Source organism: Zosterops lateralis, assembly GCF_965231275.1.
Source record: "Zosterops lateralis genome assembly, chromosome: 1".
In the NCBI taxonomy this organism is placed as follows: domain Eukaryota; kingdom Metazoa; phylum Chordata; class Aves; order Passeriformes; family Zosteropidae; genus Zosterops; species Zosterops lateralis.
The window spans coordinates 70,001,790-70,016,012 of NC_139762.1; the positions used below are offsets into that span (position 1 = coordinate 70,001,790).

At 39.6% G+C, this 14,223-nt stretch overlaps 1 protein-coding gene across 1 annotated transcript in view; it reads right to left on the minus strand.

Annotated features, from left to right (window-relative positions):
• The window catches only part of LOC310906350 (uncharacterized protein), a 50,935-nt gene extending 41,869 nt beyond the window's left edge, over positions 1-9,066 (minus strand). The window contains exons 1-8 of the mRNA XM_083855540.1: positions 8,923-9,066; positions 7,684-7,861; positions 6,528-6,641; positions 4,776-4,910; positions 4,287-4,404; positions 3,761-3,903; positions 3,024-3,179; positions 1,921-2,199 (exon numbers count right to left, since the gene is read on the minus strand). Coding sequence (XP_083711666.1) covers positions 1,921-2,199; positions 3,024-3,179; positions 3,761-3,903; positions 4,287-4,404; positions 4,776-4,910; positions 6,528-6,641; positions 7,684-7,851 — 1,113 coding nt within the window. The 5' untranslated portion in view covers positions 7,852-7,861; positions 8,923-9,066. The remainder of the gene's footprint in view (positions 1-1,920; positions 2,200-3,023; positions 3,180-3,760; positions 3,904-4,286; positions 4,405-4,775; positions 4,911-6,527; positions 6,642-7,683; positions 7,862-8,922) is intronic.
• Positions 9,067-14,223: the final 5,157 nt, after the last annotated feature.

Below are 14,223 nucleotides of genomic sequence, written 5' to 3' on the forward strand. Positions count from 1 at the left end.
GTCAAGATGCAAGGATGCCATGCAGGATGAGAAAGGAAGATGGAAAGGCAGAGTGGCTTTTGACAAGAGAGAAAAGAAAATCACAGATATTAATTGAAAGGGGCATCCAGAGATCAACCTACTGCTTGGAACAGGTCCATGAGTAGGTAAGGTTAGCCATAGCCCTTTCAAGGATGGAGATTCCACAATATTTCCAGCACTGCTGTTTACTTTGGGAAAAGATTGTTGCCTAATGTACAACTCACTTTTCATGTGTTGTGGTCACTGCCACTCAGTAATGATATGGCACAGCCAAAAGGACATCAACCGTGTCATCTTTGTAACCATGCTTAAAATAGTGAAGGAGAGAGAAAAGGTGACTCACATTTCCATTGACTTTAAAGGCCTGAGTGAGTTTGTGCTCATGTTTTCATGGTTTTGTTCCTCCTTGCCCTTCCAGGTGTGGCTTTCCTGTCTTTATTCCCAGGGCATATCAGGAAGTGCTTAAGAGGCTTATCCATGGGGACATGCTGCTCTTCCGTGAAGTGAAGAAGGACATGGAAGAATTGGATCTGAATGCACAGGGACACAATGTCATGTTTCATGACTGAGACAGGCAGAAGGCATTTCTCGTGGGGCTCTATAGGGATAGTATAAAGCACATGCTTCATAACACTTTTCCTATGTTCCTTCCCATTTGGGAGGCAGAGCCAGAAGGGATGGTGGGAGCAGCTGACCACTTGACAGAAAAAAAAAAGCACTCAGGGACAGTAGCAAGCAGTCTCTTCTCTGCCAGGAAAAGAGAGTCCTGCTGTTTCAAAATGTGTTTGTAGTAAGATGCTGTTGATGTGTGCAAGTCCATTAAGAAACCGGTTCCTTTGCTCTCTGTTGTCAGAGAGTCAGGAGCATTCCCTGCAAACATACATGACTGATCAGGACACTCTCTTAGGAGAAAGAGCAGTGATAGGTGTAAATAGGACCTGGGACATTCACATTCATCTTCCAGAAAGCACTTACAATCATTAGTATTACTTGTACTAGTATTAGACTTGATTCTCCCATTTGATCTTGTCTCAAACCAGTGAATAAGTGGCAAAGTAAAATGAGACCAAAGCAGTACAGTACTAGGTGGGAATTAGTTTTGTAAGGGTGAAGTTTACAGAGGAGAAGGTTGTGAGGCACATGTGTTTTATTTTCTTAGTTCTATAGTGTCTTTAAATATTTTCCAATTGCTGTGGGACAGAGATTGGAAAGTACACGTGTTAGCCCCTTTTCAAGCAAAAAAAAGCACCAGTATCTGGAATAAAGGCAATTTTGCAGGTTTATTTCATTGCAGTTCTGCCAGGCTGCAAAGTTGGTGAAAAACTGGCATGAATGTAAGTGAGTAGCCTGCCTTGGGAATCCTCATGAGCTGAAACCAATTGAGAAGCAGCAGCATTCTGCAAGAAGGAGATTTTCCTGGGGTTTTTTTATTTTATTTCTTAGGTATGAAAATTTTAAAATTACTGATTGAGCTCAGCTCAGTCTTTTCTGAATTGTGGGAGTTCTGGTTCAGGAAGTGCTGAAAAGATTAATGTTCTTCTTTACACGGTTTGGTACTTAGGATGTTGTGCTAGCATTTTGGGATTCTTTGGCCAGGAAAATGAGCCAGAGGCAAAAATTTGAGGTTATTTTTCATAAATACTCTGTTCTAATAATGAGAGATTTGTTAACAGTACAGGAAAATTAAGAAGTGCACAGGCTATTGAGATGTTCCTTGTGTTGTGTATTTAGTTCATTTTTGTTGTTGCAATAACCTGTTTAGTAATCGAGTTTCTAGGGTGAAGAAAACCTTCCCAAGAAGAGGATAGTCTTGGTCTTGTTGTGCCTGATAAAGAAGAGGAAAGGGTGATCTGCCAAAAAGATAACAGTAGCACCAAGACTTCGTGATGCCAGTGTTGCCGAACTGGCAGCTGCTGCCTCTGTGCCTTCTTCATTGACTTCCAGGTAACACTTGTGAAAAACTTGTGACAAAAACAGATCACCAGTCTTGGACATTGCTGTGAAATCAGCTTGACCTTCTGTGAAGGCATCTTGTATCCCCATCCTGCTCAAAGTAGATTTGAGGTCATATTTCTCTTCTAACGTGAACCTGGGCAGATAAACTTCCATGTTCATTTTCTCCATTAGTTCGGGCTTGGTCCATACAGACAAGTTTTCAAAAGTCAATTCTCTTTCTAGCTGCAGTAAGTAAAAAGAAAATTAAAAAATTTTAAAATTATCGAAAACTTGTGCTCTAAAGGCTATTTCTTCTCTTAAATGGAAATTTTTTCAAGAGGTTGTAAGAGTACAAGAAAAACAGTAATGAAACAGCAGTTTGGAGATCTTTTTAACTAAAGGAGAATGTTTTTCTGTGGTATATCAATGCAATATTTGAAATATTCTCAGTAACTATCAGGGAATATAGCAGAGTTACAATAGTCTGATTGTTTTTCTGTTCCCAGGGCTGTCTTCCCCACATTTCAGAATTTACTGAAAAAAACTTCCCCCCTGCACACAACACCTTAAAAATGAAAATTTCTTAAGGGTTTGTTATTCAGAGGAAAAATCAGGCTTTTTACAGAAGGTGGCAGTGTCCGTACATATTAGTTCTGGACATACTGGAACATAAGAGAGGCTGCCCAATTTTTGGTGGGTTTTTTCCAGAATGAAATCATATCTGTCTGAATTGGTGCGGACTGTGGATCTCAGCAGGGCTGGTTTTCTGTCCTCATTTTTGTTTGTCTGGAAAAGGGGCAGTCTTACAGCATTTGGGTTACCTGTTTCCAGGATTGATCAAGTATAGCAACCATAGATATGCTGGCCTCCAAGACTAAGAAATCTAGTCTAAGCTTCAAGCTCACAGTAGTAGACCAGATTTGGTATTTGCTTTACCTTGAGGCTGATCAGTACTCTCCTTCTTAGAAACATGACTTCAGCGTCCTCTTTTACCTCACACATGCATAAAGTAAGTAAATAATGACACTCTTACTTTTTCACATGATTTCTGTTCTCAGGTTTTTTACCTTTTGTAAGCCAGAGATGTCACTCGGTAGCAGGATAAACATGCTGAGGTCGTTATTGACGTATGGAAGCTCAAGAACATCAGCCTGAACTGATTCTATGTAGTTTAAGTTAAATTTGTCCCTCAGGTACATCATGGGCACTGGTTTAGTTGTATGCTGCAACAAATCAAATTGAATGTTTTACATTTGTACTCTGAGCAGTAAAAAGACTGAGTTAAAGTAGCACAGTGGATGTTTATTGTATTTACTCTACAAGCTGCCCAATGTGTCTGAGACATCCTTATGGGTAGGATGCAGAACACAGGATCTTCAGAGGAAAGGCACTGGAAAGGCACTAGGAGGCATGGCATGCTACCTTAGCTGTCTCAGATGACACCAATTGTGGGAAACTACGCCTCTCTGATTTGTTGAACGGTTAAAACTGAAAATGTAAAGAGCTAACCCATACAGTTTTGTTCACAGTTTGTTTTTTTTTCCTGCCCTTGGAGAATGGAAGGTTTTTTGAAATCAATTCTGACAATTAATCTGTGCCTCAGAGCCTGGTATGTGTGTGCAGTTTTAGTGCTGAAAGTGTGAGGAAATAAATATGCTGAATATACCAAATGCTTTAAAGTAAATAACTATCCCACCACATGGATTTAAAGGGTGACAGGATTTCTCCCTCCCCCTCCCCTCCTCCCATATTTTTCAGGTTTTTCTACCTGCAGTGTAGGAAATAGGGCAATATATTGCCATACCATGTTTATTCTGAAAGGCCTTGGCCTGGTAGCTTCAGCTTCAAACTTTGTTGCCCAGTTTCCTTTGAAGTACAGTGCATTTATCAGGACTAGCCTGGTGAGGGAATCTACAGATCCAGAAGGCAGCATATTTTGGATTTTACCTAGAGAAAACAGAGGGACATTCACACATCTGAAACAGGTTCTCTGAAAACTGAAACAGTTTCTCTGTTTTGTCTAAGTGCTGGCACAGTTTCTGGGGATATAAACCAGGGAAATTGTAATTGCTAAGAGCAGCCATCTAGCTTGAGGTTATTTGCAAATAGTAGTTACTGTGGTAATCTTGATTTACAAACAAGAATAAGCTATATTCCTCACACACTGAGATGGAGGACACTAATTTTAGCAAGAGCTTGTCAGTAGATGAGTAATTTAGGAAAAGTCTGATTTACCTTTCTGAGGTGAATTGTTTACCTGCCATGGGCCCCTTGGGCATAGAGAAGCCAAAATGATTTTTTTGATTTGGAGAGGAGAGACTGGAATTTACCTTCAGTCTGTTGTTCAACACTGGAATTGATCTCTCTCCTGATTGCATCTGCTGCTCCCACAAAGTCGACTGCTTGTGGCTCTACACTGTAATATCTCTTGGCTAACAATAAGTATTCCTGCAGTGCAAAAGAGACACCTGAATTAGGTTTGTTGCCTTCCAATATGAGTACTACTACAGCCAGAGATAAAAATTACATGGACACAAGCACAGTGTTTTCTCAAAGGAACAAATTGTTTTTTAATGGAAACACTCAATTTAAACATTTGCATCTAACTACATCTACAATTCACTCTGAGATTAGATACACATCCCCAAAAACTACAATTTATAGTCCAAAATCTAAGGAAAATTATCATAGAAAATATCCATATTAAGGCTAATAACATAATATACAAATTTAGTGAAAATATTTAAAGTATATGGTTTGTGTTGCCATAAGTAGATCATGAAGATTAAATGACACTGCATAACCTAAATAAGTCTTACCTTACTGAAAGGCAAAGATTTTTCTCCATATAACTGGTTGACACTTTTAAGTAGGTAATTTTTAGTGGGTTGGTTGATTTCAAAGCTGAGTGCTTTAAATCCATTATGGATATTATCTGATTTGCCAATCTCTGTCTTGGAGAAAGAGAAATAAAAAGGACGTTATTCATCTGTTGTGTAAAAATCTTGGTTTTTCCTTAACACAGATCCAAGTAAAGTATTTCTCTTCAGGTGATCTGTTACCTATATTGCAACAGAAGAGATGCTCTAAATTGGAAAGCCATTAAAAGAATCTTTTTAAAGTATTAGAAGTTGCAGATATGTTATAGACACTGTGGGTACCTTCAATGCAAGTGTTAAGAGCCTGAACTATGTAGAATATTTAAGAGTTTATAAGTGGATATTGTGAAACTTTGGATATCCAGAAAATAAAAGTCAGACAGTAATACTTAAACAATGCATGAGATTTGGCTATATCACTCTCCTAATTTATGAAAGTGATAAAGTGTTACATATGTTTGCCCCTTAATTTCTTTATCTCTCTCTTAATATTTTGTGGTTTGGTATTTTTATGTTTCAGTAATTGCAAAAAGTTCTCTATATTGAAGTGACAGGATTAAATGAATTTGGGTTCAGAGTCTCCAGTGAGCTCAAAGAAAAAGCTGTGAATTAGTAAATTAAAAATCTGCACCTGTGCTGTATTCATCTCATCACTATATCAGAATCAGAGCACAAACGGACCCTTAAATCTCCAGAGTGTTAGAACCCATAGCACTACTCATAATGTGACCCATAGCACTCTGTAATTTTTGCAAACAGGGCAAGTGTTACTCATGAGGAACAATCCCTCTCCTGTTCATGCAGTGCAAATGTCATGTTGACATAACCCCTAAAATAAATCTCCCCACCATGGAATTTGGCTGTGGGATGCAGATCCATTCATCACAGCTAGCGGCAGTTGGGGTTTTGTGGGCAGACTGCAGGGAAACATCTCACCCCTCTAAAGAATAAGGATGATGGGAAAGAGCAGAGAGAAGAGTTTGATATCACCATCTTTGAATGCTCAACTAGGAAAAAGCCTTTACTGACTCAGAGGGATTACATTTCTGCAATCTCTGTATTGCCCTTCTGTATTGTGCTGCTATTTTAAATTACATGTAAGTTGGGACAAGATGCCTGCCAGTATGGCAAAGACTTATCTCAGGAATAAAATGATACCCATTTCTCTAAGATTTATTGCTGACAACTGGTCTACTTTGGGAAATCTCAACATGTAACTTTAAAATTATACCTTCTCAACTGAAATGGAGACTAATTTCTGAAACATATCAAGAATAGATAGCCTGGAAAAGTTAATATTCTGGTTTTCATTGTCTTGATGCTGCAATCAAAGATGTAGAAGAACAGCTCTTTTCTTGGGATTAGCTCTCTGAGGTAAGAACTGTTCTAGCTTTTAAATAGTAATAGTTTGAGAAAGAAATTTGTCCTTAGGGCTTAAGGCAAAGGATCAAGAGATCTATTGATCATCAAGTGTTACATTTTGCAAATTTGAGGTTAGGTTGTGCAATTCTGTGTAAAAGGGGGAAGCATGTAATAAGCATTGCATTAGTTGAAGGTATCACAGGATGCTGCACCAATTAATTGTGTACGCTAAATCTGAGGAAGGCAAACATAAGCACATGCAAACATGGAAGGAAAATACAAGCAGGAGAAGATGTGACCACAGCTTGATCACCAACTTGGATGAGATACCTTCTGGAAACATGCACGTTGATTTGACTGGCTCTGTTCTGTTCTGGAGTAGACATGCATTCTTATGGTTGTGGTGACATTTTTGGCTCCTTCAGCTTTGTTAAAGTGAAGTACCTGTCGTGGGAAAAGCAAAAATTAATGCAACAATAGAAAATTTGCTGTTTCAGTGAAAATTTTCAGTGTTGTCAAGGCAACTGGTAAATGAGGACAGACAAGCTCAGATTTTATTCTTGCATCCAGTCCTTACTGAATATGCAATCTTTGTCTAGGTCTCAATGCCCATGTGTACAAAATAGCTCGTGCAAACTAAGCTGAGGGCTGCAGAGTGGAACTCTTATGTACCTGGCCTTTGTTGAGGAATCTGCCAGCTTTGAGTTATGCCTTCGGATGACCAGTTAATACCTGGAAAGAGCCAATTGCCCCCAGATGGAGTCTACCAAAGGAGAAGTCTCTATAGAGCTCTGCTATGTGTCTAGAAAGCCTGAAAACTGTGCAGGCAGTTCCATGCCTTAAATCCCTTTCTCTGGGCTTGTTCACCTTACCCAGGCTCCAAAGGGGTGCAAACAACCTTGGAACACTTTTCAGAAGAGCTGTGCCTTTTGTTTTGTTTTGTTTTCCCTTTGTCCTAACAGAAGGTCACTCCTTTTTTACCCTACTGGCTCTCTTTTTGTCCTGTAAATCAGGACACCACTGCCTTAGCAGTGATCACTGCCTTAGCAGTGATCACTGTCTTAGCAGGAGAGACAACTTCTGCCATAGCAGAAGCAAACTCACAAGCCTCCCTTCCTACAACAGGAGCTGGGTACCTGCATAAGTTGTTTGGTAACCATGCACTGGGACTTTTCTCACTGTCCCCTGATGACACTGCGAGCTTTGAATAAGTGTGACTTGGCAATTTTTCAGTAAGCAATTTTGCCTGTAAAATACATACCCCAAAGAAAGAGTTGTAGTCTCAACATAGTTTTTCTCTGGTCTTATAGATGTGGATTTATGTTTAGCAAAGCATAAAACTTGAAATAACTGTAGGGGAGAGTCCTTGAAACTCTACACATGATATGGCTTTCCTCTGTTTCATCACAGCAAATTTCTGGCATGGGAGACATTACTTGAAGAGATCAACTCTTTCAGACAGATCCATTTAGAAGCCCAGACTTACCTTTGCCATCTGATCTGCAGTGTTGCCTTTGGCTCCCAAGTAAACAGTAGCCAGGGCAGATGAAATACTCCAAGGAGAGAACAAAATATTCTTGTCACCATCTTCCTGACATTGCTGTTTGAAAAAGTCAAGAGCAAAGCTTGTATTTGCTTTATTCAATGTATCCATTGTCCTGAAGCTGCACAGAAAGGGAGAAAAGATGCTATTAATAAATGACCAACTATGACTTTGTTTAGAAGTTCCTCTTCACTGACTGAACTTTTTTGTGATTTAAAGGCTTTCTAAAATTGCCTAGATGAAGAATGAGGAGCATTAACTATTATAAAGTCACATGAAGTTTAGCATGCCCTATTTCACTGATGGCACTAGCTATCATTTTTAGGGATGAAATAGCCTCTAGCTGTGTTTCATATTTCTTCTCCAAGACATTTATTGCACTGCCCTTTACAGAATCTTGGGGTGACAGCTGATAGTGTTACTCAGCAAAGCCTGGTCTAGAGACTACTGAGAAACTGTCTCTTATGACAAATTTTATGCTTCAATTTGTTCAAGAGCCTTTTTGATGCTCATCTCTGTAGTGAATAAATACTCTGGTAACAGGAGCCAACAGGTCAAGCCAAAACACTCCTTCCTATACTTGAGCAAGCATTGCCTCAACTACTGCATGCTGAGTATCCTGGATTATCTTTCTGACTTTTAAAAATGTCCTGAAACCCTGTCTTACAGCACTAGCCCAGATCCTAGCTTCCCAGTTCTTCTGCAATGCAAGCCTTCTATATTCAGCAGACCACAAAGGCTATTTATCATTTGCCTTGCAGGTTTAGCTGGGGGTTCTAGTGAGGAATTAGGAGCTATTCTGGTTGGTATAGGATGGCCTTAGAGAAAGGATCCTAGTAACTTGCAAACCAGGACCTGTCCTGATAATTCTAGTTACTAAAGAGCATAAAAACAAATTACCTGATATAAGAAAACACAGTGGTTCATGGTCTGCTATGATATGTATGCTAGTCAGTGAGCTCTAGAAATTATAGAACTCTGAGCAATAAGTTGCTCTTCCTGTATATTTTTAAGACTTTCATCTTCTGGACTATGCCTGTGCAATCTTAGTTAATTACTTTCCCAAGCATTAGTTTGTTTCAAGTTCAAATACCTGCTCCCTTTTTTCTTATGCATTTGTCAACAAAGCAACATCAGCCAAGAATAAGTGAAATAAACAGTATCTAGAAATCATCACAGTACCTGGTTTTGTGCAGAGAGAAGCGCTGCTGCTCTGAGTGTCTCCAAGGTTTCTGCAGTTCACATGAAGGGTAGGATGAATTTATAGTGTGCCTGGCCGGTTCTGCAAAGGTTTGTATGACTCATGACTCTACAATGTAATATGCCCTATAGGCCACATCCTTGTGGAAGAACTGAATCACCTCAGAGTAGAATGTGAAGTGATGGTAAGAATGATACCATACAAGAATTTTACAAAAGCGCCAGCTTAAGTATTTCTATAAACAGTTTTGTGGCAACAGGCTAGTAACAACTTGAACGCACACTACTTTGAACAATCTTTCCTTTGTGGTTTGGAGAGTTTAAAAAAAGGCAGTCACTGACCTACTTCTCTTATGGTTTGTCTTACAGAGTTTATCTCTGAGAAACAGACAGACAGAAAAAAAGAAAGTGACTTATATGTGAGTTTTTCTATTGCCTGCTTCCTTCTGAGAAAGTCTTTGTCATTCCTGGTGGGTTTCTGTTTTGGAAAAATGGGTTTTGTTAATTTTGAAGGATTCTAAGACTGTACAGCCAGGGAAACTCTGTAACTGTGACATAGGGAAGGTTAAGAGAGAGGAACTAGACCCTTGCTTGTATCAGCAGTGGGCAACATCACTGGAACTTAGTGTGGGTCTTAGATTAGACTTAATTTCTATTTCCCCACCCAGTCTGGAAGCTGTTTGACCCATGTTGCACGTCAGAGATCTATTCCTTATTTTCCATTCCAGAGATGAATATTCTGTCAAATCCTCTTTTTCTTCTTTCCTGGGCTACTAAAATACCTCCTTCTCTGATCTCCCTAGCAATCATGCCCCTTCCTCTGTAGTCCTTTCTGTATCTGTCCATCCCCACTCTAACTCCGAACTGAAACACCCTTTAAAATCCTACCTTGCCCTTTATTTATTTTTTCTCTCTGCACTGTTGATACCTCCACCTTGAAAACCTGAGTAGGAATTGGATACCTCCCTAACACTGAGCAGGAGTCACTCACAAGGTCTGTTTCCTCAGGATAAACTGCCTTTGGAGAGCTATCTTCTGACCTGCTGTCTGTGAGCATACCTTTAACATAGACTTATGTTTTAGGGCAGAGGCTTGTGTGAAAGATCTCATAATGAGAAATGAACCATGGAAATACCTGCAAAATTTGGTGCAGAGCATAGGAGGGTATAGGTGCAAAGGATGCCTTGACAATAGTGACAATAGTGAAACTTCTGTATCAATGTAACTTGTGAATTGAAAGCTTTTTTAAAATTTCTTTCCTACCTGTGAGGAACCACATTACTTTAAATTGGAGGGTGTTTTCCTGCCCTTCAGGTATTTTGAAATGGTATCTATGAAAAGGGGGCATGTTTCAGTGTGAGTTGTAATTAGATGTATTTGTTATGCTTTCCAGAGAGCAGCATAGTGTAGGAGAGGTATTCACTGCAGAACTGATTGCTCCTGGGAAAGTTGTAATCGTTTACATTGGCCTTAAATGGTTTCCAAAGCATAAATGATTTGAGTAATCTTTGCAGATTTTGCCCTGTTGTTGAAGAGTGATTGATACCCTGAAAAGACATCATCCCTTGGAGCAATTGGTGTGGATCTTCTGGTTATAAAGCGGGGGTGAACTTAATTTGCTAAGTAGTGTTTCTGCTTGCTGCCTTACAAGAAGTGACTGAGGTGTTCTGTTTACACAGAAATGCTGGGTTGGGCTGAATGAGAGGTTTGTGCTTTTGCACGAAGTTTTACAGCTACCTTTTTAGAACACCTCTTGAATGGCATGGCTGGTAGTTAGGAAATAAAAATAAGAAAAACATACTGAATAGTTAAAATTATACTCGTCTCAGAAGACAAAGTATGCTTTATCAGTGTGATGGGTTGATAGTATTTTCTAATATTCTTATAAATTAGCATCATCACTGGGGGACACCACTCACTGCATGGTGGTACTGCTGACTCAGTAGCAGTAGTACTCCCACTCCTTACTAAGTCAACACAGCAGCATACTAGGAGACTTATATTTGTATTAATAGTGTCCTTCCTGTGGGAAGTAAACCTGTGGTCCCTTTCACTGCAGTCATTCATGTTTCCATTTGGTTAGGGCAAATATTGGCAGGATACCAGTGCCCTGGCCAGCTATATAAAGGCATTTGGTTTTCCTCCAATTTCAGTATAGCTTTGCACACGTCATTTTGATTACACAGTGTGTTGCTCTATTCATTAGTTTCTGGATTTAGGAGTAGGTGATATGTTTGATGTCTGAACAGAGCATTATAAAGTTGCCCTATGAAGTTTCTTAAGGGTCTTAAGAAAAAGACTTGCTGTCACAGAAAGGTGGTGGCTTCTGCTCTCATACAGTATTTTTAGGATACAACTTTCTATGGCTGGTTTTCATATCCATTGGTAGCTTATTTTTACTATCAACTCTGTGCAGCTCTTGGAAATCTCATTTAATTCACAACTAACCTGTTCTATATTTCAGGTAGATCAAAAGAAAAAGTGATGTTTGAAAGAAAGCTCTTCAGTTTCCCTGACATGCTCAAGTACTTTTTACAAGTACAAGCACTGTTTATTTACTTAGCAGGGAGGAATTTCTGATCCAGCCAGCAGAACACTCTATTCAAGTTTTTGACTCAGCCAGAGTGGGTCAGTAGATTTTAAACATGAAAGGATTTTAAATACTCCCAAACCTTTAAAAGGACTTTATGAGATACAAGAAGCATGGGGAGGAGAAGAGTTTTGAAATATGGTAATATTTTAATCCTGTTGTAGGTGTGATGTAATTTTTTTGTTTTAAATCTCTGTGTGATTTAAACTTAAAAACTGTAAGGAGGACAGGGGCACAGAAAGTGAGAAAATAGTAAGAGTGATAAGAGCTCTACTCTGCATTTGTATGGCCTCACCTTGAATACTGTGTGCAGTTTTGGGCACCACCATATAAAAAGGACATTGAGCTATTAGAGAATGTCCAAAGGAGGGCCATGAGGATGGTGAAGGGTCTGGAGAGGAAGCTGTATGAGGAGCAGCTGAGGTCACTTGGTCTGTTCAGCCTGGAGAAGACTCAGGGCTGATGTCATCCCCCATCCATCTGTGCTGGTCTTCAGCATCCTCATGGGAGGAAGTAGAGGTGCAAGTACAGATCTCTTCATTCTCATGACCAGTGACAGGACTTGAGGAAACAGCATGAAGCTGAGTCAAGGGAGGTTTAGGCTGGATGTCAAGAAAAGGTTCTTCACTCAGAGGATGATTTGGCACAGGAATGGGATCCCCTGGGAAATGGACACAGCACTGAGCCTGTCTGAGTTCAAAGAACATTTGGACAACACTCTCAGGCACATTGTGTGTCTCTTACAGTGTCCTGTGCAGGGCCAGGAGTTGGACTCAGTGATCCTCATGGGTCTCTTCCACCTCAGCATATGATTCTATAACTAAGAACATAACATTTTCTGTGCTAAGGAGGGCTCTTGCCTGGATGATGAGTTTGTCATAGTGTAACTGAGAGCATAGCATGAGCTGACCTAACATTGTCAACTGAAGAAAAACCTATATACATCACCTAGACTGATTATTACAGATTTTGGGCTGTGGTGTAAAGGAAATTTATGTATGATGATAAGTTTTTTATCAACCTGAAATCTCAAATAGTTTTAAAGTTAAAGAGATATTCATTCTTTGAGTATCCTTTTTCACTTTAAAGCTTTGATAGATAATACACGTGTCTTTATTTTGAAACAGAATAGATAGTGATCTGTTGTGCACCTCCTACAAGTAAATTTGCAAGCCTTCCCTTGCCAAGTAATCCTTGCTGACATACACTAACACTATGTAAAACCTTATGAGTTCCCAAAGGGTGTGGTGAGGTTCCTGTATAAATATTATTGAGGCATTTTGTTCCACACCTGCAGAGGCAAAGGTGTGGTAAAATTTGACAGTCCCAGCAGAATTCCTCTTACTTTAGTATTACTTCTACATGCTTTAGCTTAGGCACTGTAATTAGTAAAGGCAGTGTTTGTCCTGAGGAATTCTTCTCTGGTGAGAAGTGCAACACTTCTGATATAGGAGTGATCTGTATATCTGAAAAGAGACAGTTTATCTGTAAATGGATATGCATACTCTTTCCACATGTGCAAGGGTGCAGTTTTCCTTTGAATGACTCAGATGGTGAGCATTTTAAAAGTATCACTGGTCACAGATGACATCAAAAATGTGAAGAGTGGCCTGAATTTCTCAGCCATGATACACAGTTCTGCATTATGAGTAATGATGTATGTGTGGCTCGTATGCACACTTTGGCTGAAACTTGTCATTTTCCCAAAGAAATCTCTCAAAGGGTGGAACTATATGTCAGCTGCACAACTACTGAATCAGAAAGATGATCCCATCTTCCTCTTCCAGTGCTATAGTGAAGGATGTGCCAAATTATGGGGTGAAGAATGTGAATATCAAGTCAGTGTATCTTCAACACACATTTCTAAACAAGTGCCCATCCTAAACAGGAGCTTTGTGCTGATGTGTCAGAGCAGAATATAGAGGAAAGACTCTCTTTTAAGAAACCCATTTAGACATTAGCTCTGTTTTTCATACAGTTTGATTGCAAATATTCTTGCTTGGTAGAATGGCCAGGAGTTTCTCAAGGTGGTTAGGGTTTTCAGGAGTTTTGTCAGGAGAATTTTCCCAATACCTCCTTGAGGAGGTGTACAGCAAATCTTTGTTTTTCACTGATCTGCTTGGCACTTGCTGCCCCTTCAGTTTCATGCTGTTTAGGCTAACCTTGGAACTGATCTGAATAACCTGGTTAAGTGCACGTACAGCAGCAGAAATGCTTTGTTCTGGAAAAGAGAAACCCCAAAAATGGAATAGAATTTCCCCTTTGGATTGATAAGAACCCCAGCAAAGCTGTTGTGTCATAAGCATCACTTGAACATGTCTCATCAGTGCCTTTGCCATTGCATCTTTCCATCTCTGGAAACATCTCAGGCAACATTCCCTGGCTGTTGCACAAAGGATCTAAATCTCTTGAGACCTGACATCCTTTGGGTGGTTCAAGTTAGCAAGCTTTTCACAACCAAGGAGAAATTAATGATACAAAAGTAGTGCAAGATGATCTCAAGTTCACTTCTTTTCTCAGGTAAAAGAAGATAGAAAGTTTTCATTTTGTTCTCAAACTTATGTGAGAGTGGCAAAAGTGTGAACTCGAAGGGTATTGCACTAAGGACCTTCTTTTAAACCACCCTGAGGACCATCTGCTCTTTACCAAAGCATTTCCACACTCTTTTGATTCAGCTGTAAGGAGATCTTCAT